Source organism: Mus caroli, unplaced genomic scaffold (genome assembly GCF_978045245.1).
Source record: "Mus caroli unplaced genomic scaffold, Mus_caroli_1 scaffold_2, whole genome shotgun sequence".
Lineage (NCBI taxonomy): Eukaryota > Metazoa > Chordata > Mammalia > Rodentia > Muridae > Mus > Mus caroli.
Genome location: NW_028227257.1, coordinates 40,120,714 through 40,136,368, shown reverse-complemented (window position 1 = coordinate 40,136,368; position 15,655 = coordinate 40,120,714). Strand labels below are relative to the sequence as shown.

At 39.0% G+C, this 15,655-nt stretch overlaps 1 protein-coding gene across 5 annotated transcripts in view; it reads right to left on the bottom strand.

Annotated features, from left to right (window-relative positions):
* Window positions 1–15,655, bottom strand: part of Tasp1 (taspase 1) — a 247,334-nt gene that overhangs the window by 17,472 nt on the left and 214,207 nt on the right. For all 5 annotated transcript variants that reach the window (XR_003835952.2, XM_021149142.2, XM_021149133.2 and 2 more), the window contains one exon: window positions 6,391–6,464. Coding sequence is in view for 4 of the 5 variants with exons in the window: in XM_021149142.2 (XP_021004801.1) it covers window positions 6,391–6,464 (74 nt within the window). In the remaining variant the exon portion in view is untranslated. The remainder of the gene's footprint in view (window positions 1–6,390; window positions 6,465–15,655) is intronic.

Genomic DNA, 15,655 nt, shown 5'->3' with positions numbered 1-15,655 from the left:
TGTGCAGGCCACCAGGGAAATAAAGTAGGAAAGTCTCACCCAGCGCACCTGGGGGCTATGATAGCAAGTGGCCTGGTGTGATATGCACGTTGTTGAAACAGTAGCATGAATGTTATTGGAGTAATGAACCACTCTCTGATTGGACTTAAGGTCCAATCCAATAGAAGGAACTCGTGTCTGGTACCATTAACTGAACAAAGAAACTATGTCTTGGTATCCCTAATACTTATTCTTATACCCAAACACTAGTATATTTCTCAACCCTTATCAGGAAACTTCACTTTTCAGTAGACTGTGATGAATACAGAGATAGCTGGTCCATGTGCAGAGAATAAAAGACTGAAGAGTGCTCAGTCCTAAAGGGGACATTTTGGCCATAATTTGTGATAACTGGGCACTGTGAGTGTGGAGCTCCTAGACAAAATTTAAAACTATTTTATCACTTTTTTCTTCAAAAACACAAAACATCAACAGTAACAACAACAACAACAACGACAACAACAACAACAACAACAAACCTATTAGAATTTTGGTTCCAAATGCTTGAAGTCTACAGATAAATTTGGAAAGAATGGTTAGTTCCAGGACAGCCAGAGCTATACAGAGAAACCCTGTCTCGAAAAAAAAATTATATAACATTTTCAAGAACACATGTATTTCTCATTGAGATTCATCTGAGGCTGGTTTTATAGTTTTAAGTGGATAGTTCTAGAATATTTTTTATTCATTCCAGATCATGTGAAAATACAAGTTTAAAGAATTCTTTTCTAACTTCTGTCTCTGATTTCTTTTTCCTGCCTTACTGTATTGATCAGGATTTTAGGAAACTACTTCACATAAGAAATGAAAATCAAGAAAGCAGATCTCCCTTTTGTGCGTTCACAGGATTAAAAAGTCTTCCTGATTTTTAGCTATAGGGTTGTTGTTGTTTTTTTTTAATCTAAGGACGGTCTTCCAATATCTGGTATTTTGATGGGGTTTATAATAAGTGGAAAATGAATAGATTGTGTGGTATCAGGATGAACATATATTTCTTCTCCTTTATTTTGATAATGCTATAATTACACTGGTTGATATTTTTATAGCTTTATGGAAAAACACATATACCATAAAATCCACCATTTTAAATAAATGTTCAATCCAGTGGTTTGCAGTGTGTTTGTAAAGCTGGACAACTTTATAATTCCAGAACATTTTCATGTCCTTAAAAACAAACTCCATATCCACATTCCCTCTCCTCAGCCCGCACAACCACTAACATCTTACATTTCTTTCTATGGGTTTTCCAATTCCAGACATTTATTACAAATGGAAACATGCAACGTCTGGTCTTTTTCACCTGGCTTCTTGTACTTAGAGTCATTGGTGCTATATTCCTGCAGAACTTCATTCTTCTTGTTGTTACAAAAAATTCCTTGTACAAATATGTCATATTTGCTTATCCATCCATCAGCTGAGGGGCATTAAATTTGTCCCTACTTTGTAACTATGAATAATACCCAGGAGGGGAACCTGCTGCTTAATGTAGAGATTCTATTAAACTTCCTGAGAAACTATCACACCGATCTTCCAAGAGGGACGGATGGTTCCCACACTCCTACCAGCAGTACAAGGAAGTTCTACTTTTCCCTACAAACACTGTCCTTCTTCTTTTCTACAGACAGCACGTTAGATAAGAAGTGGGTGGAAATCAAACTGTGATCTTGATTTGCAGTTCCCTGATGAGGAGACAGAAAGCATATTCCCATACACTTAGTTGCCGATTGTATATCTTCATTGGAAAAATGTTTATTTATATTTTATTGAATTGTAAGAATTTAATATTTTATTCTAACCTGACACAAGTCCGTCACCAATGGAAGTGTTAGTGAACGTAGTTTCCTATTTCTGTGGACTGTTTGCATTGTTTTGACAACATCTTTGGAGTAAAGGTTTTTAATACTGATGGTAATTTGTTTGTTGTTTAGGGGTCATATTCAAGAGATCACTGCCTAATCCAAGGAAAATGATACAAGCAACACCGGTCAAAACCTGAACACAGTTTGACACACAGGGCAGAGGATATTACAAGTAAATAATTCCTAAGTAGCTAAAGTTTAAACAGCAGAGCTGGGTAATATTCCAGAAGATACTCTAATGTGAGGCATGTCAATAATGACAGTCTCACCTCTCAGAGCTCCAGCCAAAAAATGAGAAAAGGCAGCAGTATGGAGTACTGTAAGCATCCATCCCGTTGGGCTGGTTATAAACCAAGCCTAATAGCCTTGAACTGTATAACTAAAGTACAAGGCTCACACATGATCAGATCTGTGTTATATGCAGGTGATATATTTTGAGGCATTTTACCTTAAAATAACTCAAGATTACAGGAGAGTTTAAGTATCATAAAACATTTACAAAGGTTTGCCTGTTGTCAACATTTTGTTCCATGTACTTGGTAATTTCCTATTCACATATTCATTCACATACTACTTTCCTGAAAGACTAAGATTATATACACAGGGCCCCATTTGCCTAGATAATCCAGTGTATGTTGCCTAAAAATATGGATCCTTTCCTATTAATCATAGCATAGATAGCAATATTAGTGACTTTAACAATGCATTCTTTTGCCAGCCATATGTCAATTTTGCAAATTGACCTAAAATGTATTACAACATTTTGCTCTTATATGAAAGCCACTTTAAGGTGAGTTAAAACACTTCTTGGTAACATGTCTTTGGTAGTCTTCAGTCTGGAGCACTTCCACGCCCATCTTGTTTATGGCACTTGACAGCAGAATGTAGTTCTGGTCCCTTTCACTTTCTTCCGCACATGCTCTTCATCCTTGCCTTGTCTGTTTCCCAAACATCAAATCCATGCTGTACAGTTTCAGACGAAATACTATACAAGCGACACTGTGTCCCTCTCAGGCTGCCACACTCAGAGACACACTGTCTACCTATTCCTTGATGATGTTCCTAATTCTGAATACACGGTTGTGGGGTTCCCTGTTTTCTTCATTATTACTATTTTTTCCACAACTAACAGTAAATCTCTAGAGATATATTAAAACTGTAAAGTAGCCTATTCCTCAAGAATAAATTTTATAACAGAATTTATATTGTTATAAAAACTAACCTCTATATGTGAAAGAAACCTAATTCATTTAAGGTGAGATTTATGTGCCTGAATCATTTCCATGCCAGCTTAAATATGTTTAATTGCACTAGACTATGTGTACTGAGTGTTTATGAAAAACTGCTCATTAACTGTCCAGTCACTATAGAAAATAGGCAATATAATTTTTAAACCCAACTAATATCAATGCTTTAATATTATCCCATAAAAAGAAATCTAGTTTATGTCAGAAAAGAGTGTTATAAATTAAATGATACAATGTTCTTTTCTTTATCTTTTAGAAAATATTATTTTAAAAGGAAAATAGAAACTTGTATTAAAAGGCCACCTTCAAAAGAAATTATCTATGATTCTGATCACAACCATTAATTATTCCTTGCCTTTTCCTGGGCAGCATGACTTTGGGGAGAGCTTTAACTTAAATTAAGCAGAGCCTTATGTAAAACATTCAAATGTCTTCAGGTCCCATGTTTGGTAACAAGGAAAAGGAGGGTAATTTTTGAAAAATAAAACTTATTTTTGATTAAGATATAGTTTTAAATAAAAATAACACTTTTAAAAGCTGCTCTTACTCACCTCACTACCATGCCTCTCTCTATTATGGAGAGATCTTTTCATTAACAGCTAGGTCATTATACAATTCTTGACAGAAGCCAGTTACCCTGGGTGATGTCACCAGGTAGGCCAAAGGCTGCCACCCTTATTTGCTGAAATACATATGCTTCTAAAGTCCTTTTTTTTTCTTTTGAACCCAGAATCTCGTCTATAATTTTTGTTGCATAACAATAAGCTCCAACGGGCTGGAGAGATGGCTCAGCGGTTAAGAGCACTGACTGCTCTTCCAAAGGTCCTGAGTTCAAATCCCAGCAACCACATGGTGGTTCACAACCATCCGTAAGGAAATCTGATGCCCTCTTCTGGAGTGTCTGAAGACAGCTACAGTGTACTTACATATAATAAATAAATAAATATTTTTAAAAAAGGAAAAAAAAACAATAAGCTCCATATTTATGACAAAAGAGCAGTTTTGTGGGGTTTTTATATGTTGTTGTTGTTTTGAATAGGGGTGTTTTATTGCTTTGTTTTATTTTTCTGCCAAGCATTTATAAACAACAGTTCAAATAGTAAAGAAAGGAGAAGGGAAGGGGAGGAATGAAAATGGTCAAAAATATAATTTACAAATGAGGCAAAAGGAGCAGCTATACCTGCTGGCCCAATCCATTCTACCTCTACATTGTCAGCTGAAGAATGTATAGATAATATGAAAATCACAAAGACACACAGACACACACAGACACAGAGAGACACACATGCACACGACAAGCAACACAACCAAAGGCCAACCAGCTACAGATCCACCGTAAGTTTCTGTCCTTTCCTTACTATGTGTGCATCATGTTAAATGGCTGGCATCTTCTACAGACCACCAGCAGAGAGCTGGCACTTCCACTCAAGGGCCTTGGTACACCACTGGCCTCAGTGCTACACTGATCATGATCTTTTCTTTAAACATGATCTTTGTTCAAGAACGGATACAAAGTGTAAGAGAAGGTTTAAATGGCTACAAAGAACTGCATGGATTATTGGGTGTGCTTCTTGTTTAGAAACTACAGTCATACACAAAAAGAAAATGTTCTGAAAATATATGAAGAACAATTTTCTACTCACTTATTAAAACCGATGATGCACAATATAGTAGCTACTAGCCACATTAGGCTATTAAAAAATTAGGGAAAGCTCAAAATTCAGTTCTTCAGTTCTAGTAGTCACATTTCAAATACGCAGTAATTTTTAGCATGTAGCTCTGGCTGCCAATCTGGGTGACATAGATATCAATGTTTCAACTACCATGGAAAAGCCTGTAAGTGCTGCTCCAAACATGTCAATCAGGTTTAAAGTGCACAACTACAACTCCCTTTGTGATAGGTTATAAAGCAAAGAAATCTATAAATAGGTCTCCTGGCAGAACAAACAAGTTTTATCACACTAAGGTGAGACAGCAGGGGAGCAGGAAGCTTAGTAATAATAGTTCACAAATACCAGTCAACCTCTTGTGTGAAAATGTCCCTGCTTACCACATTTATAGACATTCTGTGAACCTACTGATTAACTAAACATATGTATGGATGAATACTGTATGAGAAATGAACAATCAATTACAGTCATGTGTTAACTAAGAACATTCTTCCTGAGAAATCTGCCACTAGGTTATTTTATCTGAGTGCTCATCACATGTAAGACTTCACTAGGCAGTGAAATCTGATGTGACCACTGCCAAATACATGGTTTGTTGCTGTCCAAAATGCCATTGTGGTGTATGACTATTCTTTAGTTCACTTACTCTCTGATTTTAAAACCACTCAATGTGTATTAGAGTACAGGCATCAGAAGTTTCTTTACTTGCTGTTTCCAAGTATGTAGAGTAGATACTTTTCCTTTAAAAAGGAGGCTTCCCGCCTTTAATCCCAGCACTCGGGAGGCAGAGGCAGGTGGATTTCTGAGTTCGAGGCCAGCCTGGTCTACAAAGTGAGTTCCAGGACAGCCAAGGCTATACAGAGAAAACTTGTCTCGAAAACCAAAAAAAAAGAAAAAAGAAAGAAAGAAAAGGAGGCTTCCCAACTTCATTACTTTGCAGCTAAGGTACTTTAATGCCACTTTTATGGACAGGAACATGAGACAAATAAATCCACAAGTCATGATTTTTACTCTCAAAATCAAGCACTACAAGTTCAAGAAGACTCAGCAGCTCAAGAATTGGCACCTGGATGACGATATGACTGCTGAGGCACACAGAGGCAAAGCCCATGTAGACACATGATAGGGCACAGCAGAGGACAAGATAGCATGACAGGTCCACAAGCATGTCAGTCATTACTGTTATGAAGGATGCAGAGACACAGTCTAGGGGCTAATTCTACATTGATTCAGCTTTCTTTATCTTTTTCAACCTTCCTCGTGGTTCATCCATCTTGGATAGCTTATCAGCTTTATTCTCATTTTCTTGTACAAATCCTGAGTTTCCTCGTTTCAGGTATTCATACTAGCTGGGCAAAGGGAACAAGATGAAAGCAGAATTCCCTAATTCATTTTGTTCCATCAAGAACAGTTTAAAAACCTACTGACTTTCTTTGGAACTGTTGGGTATACTTTGAATGCAGCTCACTGATTACTACGTAAGAGGTGGGAAAGACATGTGTTTCAACAGATTGGTTGGAAGCTTACACACTGGCTACAAGGTTTTCAGGTTATGACCCAGTTTTTCCCACTTACCTTGGCTTTGCCGTCCTGGGCTGACATATATCCCACGCACATGCTCTCTGTAGTATGGCTCCACAGAAATTCCACTGTGTGAACAAGAACACAAATAGGCACATTCACATTCACAGATGGAAAATAAATCTTTGCCTTTTTAATAGAACAGTTAAAGATAGCTTTTTTTTTAACACTCATTCCTTACTTTCCATTTGCTCCTTCATAAATGTCAAAATGATTGAGTATTCAAAGCTGTAATGCCATTTACTGTGAAATGAAAAATGTATTTCTTTCTTGTCACAACTTATGATTATTACATGTAAAATAAATGCTCATGGTTGAACTTAGAACACTGAATACAACTACATTCATAATAGTGTATATGATGATTTAGTAAATGCAATATCCCACAGTATAGTTTCTTTGGACATATACAAGTGCACATGTGCACAAATGCCTTAAGTCTCTACTTAAGACACTACAGCCAGGATAGACAAGTGATCTCAACTAAGTGATCTCAACAATTGATCTCAACTTTCGACAGATGATAGTAAAGAAATGCTCCAAGAATGAGAGTCACTTATCAAAAGACCCAGGGGTCAGCTTGGATATCTCTCACTAGCTAAGTTTGCTCTCAATAAAGCGACAATAATGAATTCTAACAATTGAGCACATTAAGAATCAAAGAAGCCAAACTGATGGAAACAAGCTCTTCCTTCCTTGCAGCAGAGTCAACAAATAGAAGACATCTATTGAGTGCTTGTGATTCAAGCCTGATGGTATGAGTTCAAAACGTAAAATTCACAATGAGAGGGGAGAATGGATTTGCCAGAGTTCTTAAGTTACCTGGATATACACTCTGTGACCCCTGCATGTCCCCCACATTACATTATCACCACCACCACTACCATCATCATCATCATGACTATTATTATTAAAAATTATACTCATAACTAGACATTGTAACATCCTCCCAAGGCTTGGGAAATAGTGTGGAAGAAAGGGTAGAAAAAAGTGGAAAGATGCAAAGAGCCATCTTCAAGCAAACATAATAATAACAGTCATGGTCTGGGCCTTATTAAGTTAGCATCAGAAAGATTTCCTCCTGAAGCAGATGGAACAAATATAGAGACCAACAGCCAGACTCTACTCAGAGAAAAATACCTTGAAATACACAGTTCTAAACAAGATGTCCCTATTGAATCCCTCCTCTCAGAGGTTAGGCAACCCTACAGAGAATAGAAGGGACAGAGGACACCAGGAGAAGAAGGCCCTCTAAAACAGATGAGAATACCTCATATGAACTCAGAGACTGAAGCAGCAATCATAGGACCTTCATGGTCCTCTGCACACAGACTATAGCTTTCAGTTTAGTACTTTTACGGGACTCCCAAATGTGTAATCGAGTGGGTCTCTGATTCTTGTGCCTTCCCTTGGGGCTCTTTTATTTTCCTGTTGGCTTGGCTTGTCCAACCTTGATATGGTGGTTTTTATTTTATCTTATTATACTTTATTTTATGTTTCACTGTTATCTCTTAGAGGCCTGTTCTTTTCTAATGGAAGACAGAAAAAGAGTGGATCTGGATGGGAGAGGAAGAGGGAGAGAACTGGGAGGAGTAGAGGGAGAGAAAACTGTATTCAGAGCAAACTGTATGAAAAAAGTATCTATGTGTAATAAAGGGGAGAAATAATAACAAAAATTATGATTACAAACTCACACCAGTTGTGGTTGCCTGAACTGAGTCTATACAAAAACTGTCAAAAGTCAGGTATGAAAAGGGATGGGACCATCAGTTGGGAAGCAGGGGCAGGCGGATTTTTTAGTTTGAGTCCAGCCTGGTCTACAGAGTGAGTTCCAGAACAGCCAGGGCTATACAGAGAAACCCTGTCTCGAAAACCCAAAAAATGAAAAGAAAAAAAAAGAAAAGAAGATTGAGAGGGAGGGAGGGAAGGAGGGAGGGAGGGAGGGAGGGAGGGAAGGAGGGAAGGGAAGAGAGGAGGAGGAGGAGGAGGAGGAGGAGGAGGAGAAGGAGAAGGAGAAGGAGAAGGAGAAGGAGAAGGAGGAGGAAGAGAAGGAGGAGGAGAAGGAAGGAAGGAAGGAAGGAGGGAGGGAAGGAGGGAGGGAGGGAGGGAGGGAGGGAAGAGAGGAGGAGGAGGAGGAGAAGAAGAAGAAGAAGAAGAAGAAGAAGAAGAAGGAGGAGGAGGAGGAGGAGGAGGAGGAGGAGGAGGAGGAGGAGGAGGAAGGAAGGAAGGAAGGAAGGAAGGAAGGAAGGAAGGAAGGAAGGAAGGAAGGAAGGAAGGAAGGAAGGAGGGAAGGGAGGGAGGGAGGGAGGGAGGGAGGGAGGGAGGGAGGGAGGGAGGGAGGGAGAAAGGGAAGGAGGGAGGGAGAAAGGGAAGGAGGGAGGGAGGGGAAGAGAGAAAGAAAGGGGAGGGTCTCAGGAGGACTTGTCCATTCTCCCTCTGCTGAAGTACAGACTATTGATAGAGTCTAGGAGAGGGAAGTCATTGACTTTAGTTGTCTACCCACTAGTGATCCAGCCAAGTTTCAACGAATTGTTCCAAACTGATGTCACATAGGGAGCTCTGATTAAACTCAAACAAACAAACAGACACACAAACAAAAAAAAACCCCACAGAAATCTGGGAAAGAGAGTTTCGGGGAAGATGGAAGGGTAGTGGTAGGGGTGGTTGGGAAAATGGAAGGATATAGGAAAGGAATAACCATAATGCATTACATACAAGTACAAACTGCCAGTGAAGAAACTTACTAAGAGTCTGACAATCATGTTTACCAGAACTAGTAGGTGAACGTTTAAAGAATGTCATGTTATTTGCAGTCTCAATGTATCTCTTTTAAACACTTCTTATCAAAATTTAAAAATGCAAATTTGTTGTAGAATAAATAAGCTTTATGAGCTTTAACTAAATGAGAAAGCTAATTTCAACAACTAGGAGTCAAACAAAATTGCTAGGTGCTAAGCACACAATGTATAACATAACCACTGAAATACCTCACTTAAAATGCAGAACCAAATCAGAATGGGAATAATAAACAGCTTGATGCAGCAATGATCTCCACTTAATAACTCAAATTTATTTATTTATTTATCAGAGCAAACTTACCAAAACATCTCAAGGAGAAGTTGAGAGAAATGCTTAAAGGAACACATGACACTAAAGACAGGATGCCATCTTGGGTTGTACTCTGGACTGGGGTTACAAGGATGTTACATGGGTACTACTGAGACAAATGCTGACATGTTTAGAAGAACATCCTTGTTTTTCAGAAACACACACTGGTGGATTAGGAGGAAGGAGTTTAAATCTCCTCTAAAATATCTGAGGAAAGGGTGTGTAGGAGGGGCAACTGATGGAGGATACAGAAGATAATTTAGGAAGGCGAAGCAATAGCACACCTGAGAGCTGAGTCCATGAGACCTCTTGGACTAGTCTTAAAACTTTCCCATACTCATGAAATCATAGCTACATAAAATGTTACAAACAAGAATTCACACATACACAAATAACACACAAAATATCTATTGCTATGAAGAGATACCACAACATGGAAAGTGTTTATAACAGTTCTTCCTGCATTGTGTCTTAACTTAAACACTGTCTTTTATTTTAAAAAAATAAAAACATTTAAAAAAAAAACCCAAAACATTGAATTGTGGCTGGCTAAGAGGTTCATAGGTTTAGTCCGTGATTGTCATGATGGGATGAATGGTGAAGCACAGCACAGGCAGATGTGGTGCTGTAGAAGTAGCTGAGAGCTCTACATCCACAGCAACAGGGGAGGGAGAGACCCTGGACCTGAGCATCTGAAACTTCAAAGCCCACCCCGGTGACACACTCCCTCCAACAAAGCTACACTGTCAAACAGTGCCATTCCCTATGAGCCTATGAGGGCCATTTTCACTGAAACCATTACAATCTTCAAGTTTAACTTTCCTGATTCTAAGTTTTTAAAAGCATTTTAAAGTCTTGCTGTATTTTTCCAACAAAAATCTCCAATGTTCCTGATAATAAAATTGCATTGCCCAACATTGAGCCTTTGGCATCTCAGGCCATCCATCGCTGTGCTAATTATACTTAAAGGCTCATGTTAAGACACACATGGGAAGAAGAGTGGGCCTAGGCATGGAAGGTTTTGCCAGACATGTGAGGAAGGAAGGAAGGAAGGAAGGAAGGAAGGAAGGAAGGAAGGAAGGAAGGAAGGAAGGAAGGGTGAGGGGCAAGATAGGCGTCCCCAGCAACATGGTTCATTCCTCCGTTATTAATTAATTATCAAACCTGGCAGCCTGCTAAGCAGACTCTCAGCTGCCGAGGGCAGGAAACAGTCACGCAATGAAGTAAGTTCTCTTCACCAGATGTTTTTCCTTCCACACACATTTGCTTTGAGCTTCAAAAATCTTCAAGTCCAGAGCAAGGTCTTGAATATGCTAAGCTGCCCAACAGAGCAAAGGCTCTGATCTTAATGAAGTTCTATGGAGCAATGATTTCATTTAAAAAAAAAAAAAAAAACAGCAGCTAAGACAACACTAAAATTGTGATTTCTTGTTTAATTAAGATGGCATCTGCTCAGGAATGAGATAGGCCCTACAGACGAAACACACAAAGACACACAAAGCAAACCCAGCAAGAGAACCCGGGAACACCACAAACACAAACATGAAAAAACCATGTGTGCATGTGTGCCTATATGTGAGCACGCATGCGTGTCACCTCGGGTATTAGTATTTGCCTTCCACTCTTTTCCAGTAGGTTTCTCCACTTCCCGCTTCCCCCATCTCCACTATGTAGGGCAGGGCTGGTTGGCTTGTGAGCTTCCAGAGATTTTCTTATCTTTACCTTGGAGTTTCCCAAAGAAACGCTGGCATTTTAGACAAATGTGCTACCACATCCCAGGGTATGTGGCTCCTGAGGATGTGAATTCTGCTCCTCACACTTCTGTGACAAACACTTTATCCACAAAGCTATTTCACTAGCCCCCTTTTAATGATTTTAAAAACATTGTTTTCCCTAAAACTGAAATGCAAAGGCGCTAAAGAGATGGCTCAATGGTTTTGGCCACTTAGTGCTCTTCCAGAGGTCCAGTGTTCCATTCCCAGCACCCACATGGTGGCTCACAATCCTCTGTAACTCTTGGTCCCAGGGGATCCAATGTTCTTTTCTGGCTTCTTGGGCACTAAGTATGTGTAGTACAAAGAGACATACATGTATGCAAAACACCCATATACATAAAAATAAGAAATAGATAAATAAATAAAAAATAAAAATAAAAAAATGTAACCCATATTCAGAAAATGTAGATACTTAAACTTATGCAGAGGTACTCAGAACTTTATGAAATACCGTTTTGATACAAAGAGTTTTCAGTAAGATTTTTAGCTATATAATTTAAAAGTTCTTAAAATAACACAATGCCTACATTAATTTTTCAATGTTTTCACAAATTTTTATCATCCCCTACAGAATGCAATATACTGTACTGACACATTATTCTCTATCACATTAAAAAAATTATTTTATTTTTGTTATCTTTTTATTCTTCTCTCCCAACCACAGTTTCCTCTCCCTCCCCTCCCTAAATATCCCCTCTGCCCCAGATATCCCTCCCCACCTCTCTAAGTAAAGAGCAGGCCTCCTAAAGGGATCAACCAAACACCAGATAACTAGCTACAATAAGACCAGGCATGCACCATCACATCAAGGCTGCACAAGGCAGGCCAGGAGGAGGAAAGGGGGTCCACAAGTAGGAAAAGATTCAGAGAGAGACCCTGATCCCACTGTTAGGATTCCTATAAGAACACCAAGCTACTCAGTCATAATATGCAGAGGACCTAGGTCAGACCCCTCTTGGCTCCTGATCTCTGCGAGTCTCCCCATAGGTCCTGGTCAGTTGATTCTGTGAGCCCTGTTCCCCTGGTGTCCTCTGATCCTTCCTCTCCCTCCTCAGCAGGACCCCTGAGCTCTGCCTAAGGTTTGGTTGTGGTGTTCTGCATCTGTGCCAGTTGCTGAAGTCTCTCTACGCTCTCTGATGACAATTCTCCTAAGCGCTGGTCCCACAACACTCTGCGGGCAGGTCAAACTGTAGGTTGAGGGTTCTATGGCTAGATTGGCCAATACATTATTTTAACGGCAACAATTCCAATCAGTATGTAATGACTATGTATTAGTTCAGAGTAGTCAGAAAGATTCAGAAATAATCACTTCTGTATAGAGAAAGCCTCTGACCCAATTAATTTAATGGATTATTTCTTGGTAGGGGAGACTAAGGAAGCATGACATAGAAAAAGTAATAATGAGAGTCAAACATTAGCCAGTGTCTTCCACTGAATTCATTACCCAACTCCATGAAGGCATACCTGCGGCTCCAACGAGGGGCACAGCACAGATTAGGTCATATTAGCAAGTACACAAATGGAATTAAAAGTGGATTCTTGCATCTCAAAGTCTGTGTTCTTCCACTTTAATCAGTATAGATAATATGTTTATAATTAAGTTTATATATTAAGAAAAATAAAATCCTTAAAAAGACCAAAGAACAGACTACTCCAAACACAAGCATGGCTCTTGAAATGTTTTAAATATGCTGTAAAGAAAGTTTTTAAAACTATAACAAAATTCACCAGCCATATAGGTGCCAAAGTTAATGTATTTAAACACACTAAAATACATATGTAGATATGTATGGATTAAAATGATCATTTTGAGAAAATATTTGCAATTCATACCACAAAGGGCTACTTTTTTACTATGTAAAGATTCATTACAAATCAATTTTAAAAAAGCATAAAGAAAAGCAAAATGAATTTTAGCTAAGAAGAGTATGAATAGTTGTAAACCACATGAAATTATGTTTTACATTATGCAGCGTAGTGCAGGACTGGTTTTGTGTTAGTGGTAGAACACTTAGGTATTTTACAACGTACTTACCCAGCATGAACACTTACCCTGGAAGATACTAGCACCTCCTTGCATTACAGATTGCTATAAGAATTGGAGCACTAAGGGGAGTATTTTGCTATGTATTTTCTGTTATCCTTAAGTAATGGTTTTATCATGGTATTTATTGCCCTGCTTTCCTTGTTCTCCTCCAATTGTCCTCTCCTGGGCTTCTGTCTGGTTTTGATTTCCTTCTTTCCAAGGGCTGTTTTCCCTGTCACTTCTGACTACATGCATTTCACTGCCTCAAGAAATATTTCTTCCTCAAAATCAACAACAAAATTTTTAAAAAGAAGGCACTAGCTGCATTACCTTCTTTTCTGCACTCTTAGTAGGCTTCTCACTACATGAAGGATCCCATTTGTGGCTCACTGACTTTAGAATTCCCTAATGTGCCATGATGCAGTTTGAAAACACCAATTACAAAAGAAGTAATTCTGCTTAATAAAAGTGGAGGGGAAGCTCTTCTGGTTCGAGGCGCTGTGGGAGCCACAGGTTACCATGCAGACATGGCCAAGTCCAAGAATCACACCACACACAACCAGTCCTGCACATGGCACAGAAATGGTATGAAGAAACCTCAGTCACAAAGATACAAATCTCTTAAGGGGGTTGACCAAGTTCCTGAGGAACATGTGCTTTGCCAAGGACACCAAGAAAGGTCTGAAGAAGATGCAGGCCAACAATGCAAAGGCAGAGGGTGCACTCGCAGAGTCCATCAAGGCCCTTGTCAAACCTAAGGCTATCAAGCCCAAGATGCCAAAGGGTCCCAGCCTTGCACAGACTCAGCTGTCTGACGTTCACTGCTCACCCGAAGCTTGGGAAGTAGATTCCAAGCTGCATGGCCAAGGATCACAGGCTCTGCCAACCAAAGCCCAAGGGTCAAACCAAGGCAGAAGCCAAAGCTCCAGCTCAGGATCCCAAAGGTGCCCAGGCCCTTCTGAAGGCGCCAGGGAAAAGGCCCCTGCCAATGGGAAGACAGATGGACAGCTGTGACATACTAATTGCATATGAACAGTATCCTATGCTGTTTTTACAAATAAACTTGAGGCAAGGGGAAAAAAGGTAAGGGGAAAATAATGTATAGAGATGATGATATCGCTTTTGTGAAAAAAAATTCCTAGAAATTCTGATAATCTTCATTAGCAGTGAAGAACCAATTTCTTGTCTGCTTAGATTAAGATAATCTGAACAACTGAAATCTTAAATATTTTCTTGCCATGTATTTTTAACTATTAGGAGAAGACTTGATTATGATGTAAATATCATCTAATATTTTTAAATGTTTCTGCTTTCATGACTACCTAACCAATTCTTATGAAGGTACATGAAAAGAAAACAAAACACCTACTTAACTTGTTTTTTTTTAAAGATTTATTTATTAATTTATTTATTTATTATATGTAAGTACACTGTAGCTGTCTTCAGACACTGCAGAAGAGGGCATCAGATCTCATTACAGATGGTTGTGAGCCATCAGGTTGGTTGCTGGGATTTGAACTCAGGACCTCTGAAAGAACAGTCAGTGCTCTTAACTGCTGAGCCATCTCTCCAGCCCCCTACTTAACTTTTAATGGGAACACATACTTAGGGTAAATTTTTATATATTAAAAAATAATCAGGCCAGGCGGTGGTAGCACACACCTTTAATCCCAGCACTTGGGAGGCAGAGACAGGAGGATTTCTGAGTTCGAGGCCACCCTGGTCTACAGAGTGAGTTCCAGGACAGCCAGGGCTACACAGAGAAACCCTGTCTCGAAAAACCATAAATAATAATAATAATAATCAGAATCAACAAAACAACAATCTAGCTGACAACATTCCCAAATTACTTTTGCATTCCAATTTTTAAAATGCCAATGTAATAAGTTTGAAAAAAAAAAAACAACTAGAAAACATGTTTATTTCAAAGATAAAACTCAGTCTGCACACATGTATGCATTAATACACACACAGAGAGAAAATCATTCAATTACCTGTTGTCTTGATTTATAGTTAAATCATCACAGCAAAGACTACCCACTGTCATGTGCACCCCTAAGCAGCAAGACAGCATTTCATGCCAAGTGAGAGGAGGCTAAGAGATGTCCAGATGAGATGCAGCATTAGATGGGTCTAGACCCTGGATTTTCATGGTTATACACAGTATTGTACTCAGAGGAGAAGAGTAAGAATGCAGCCTGATGTTCTAAAATGAATCTAACAGAGGAAGATGGCATCTCGATACCATCACAACACTCATACAAATTGCAAACACGAATAAATACAATCTAAACAATTTCAAATTTTAAATCAATTATTGAACTCCTTTTTCTGTTCCAATAAAAAGTAT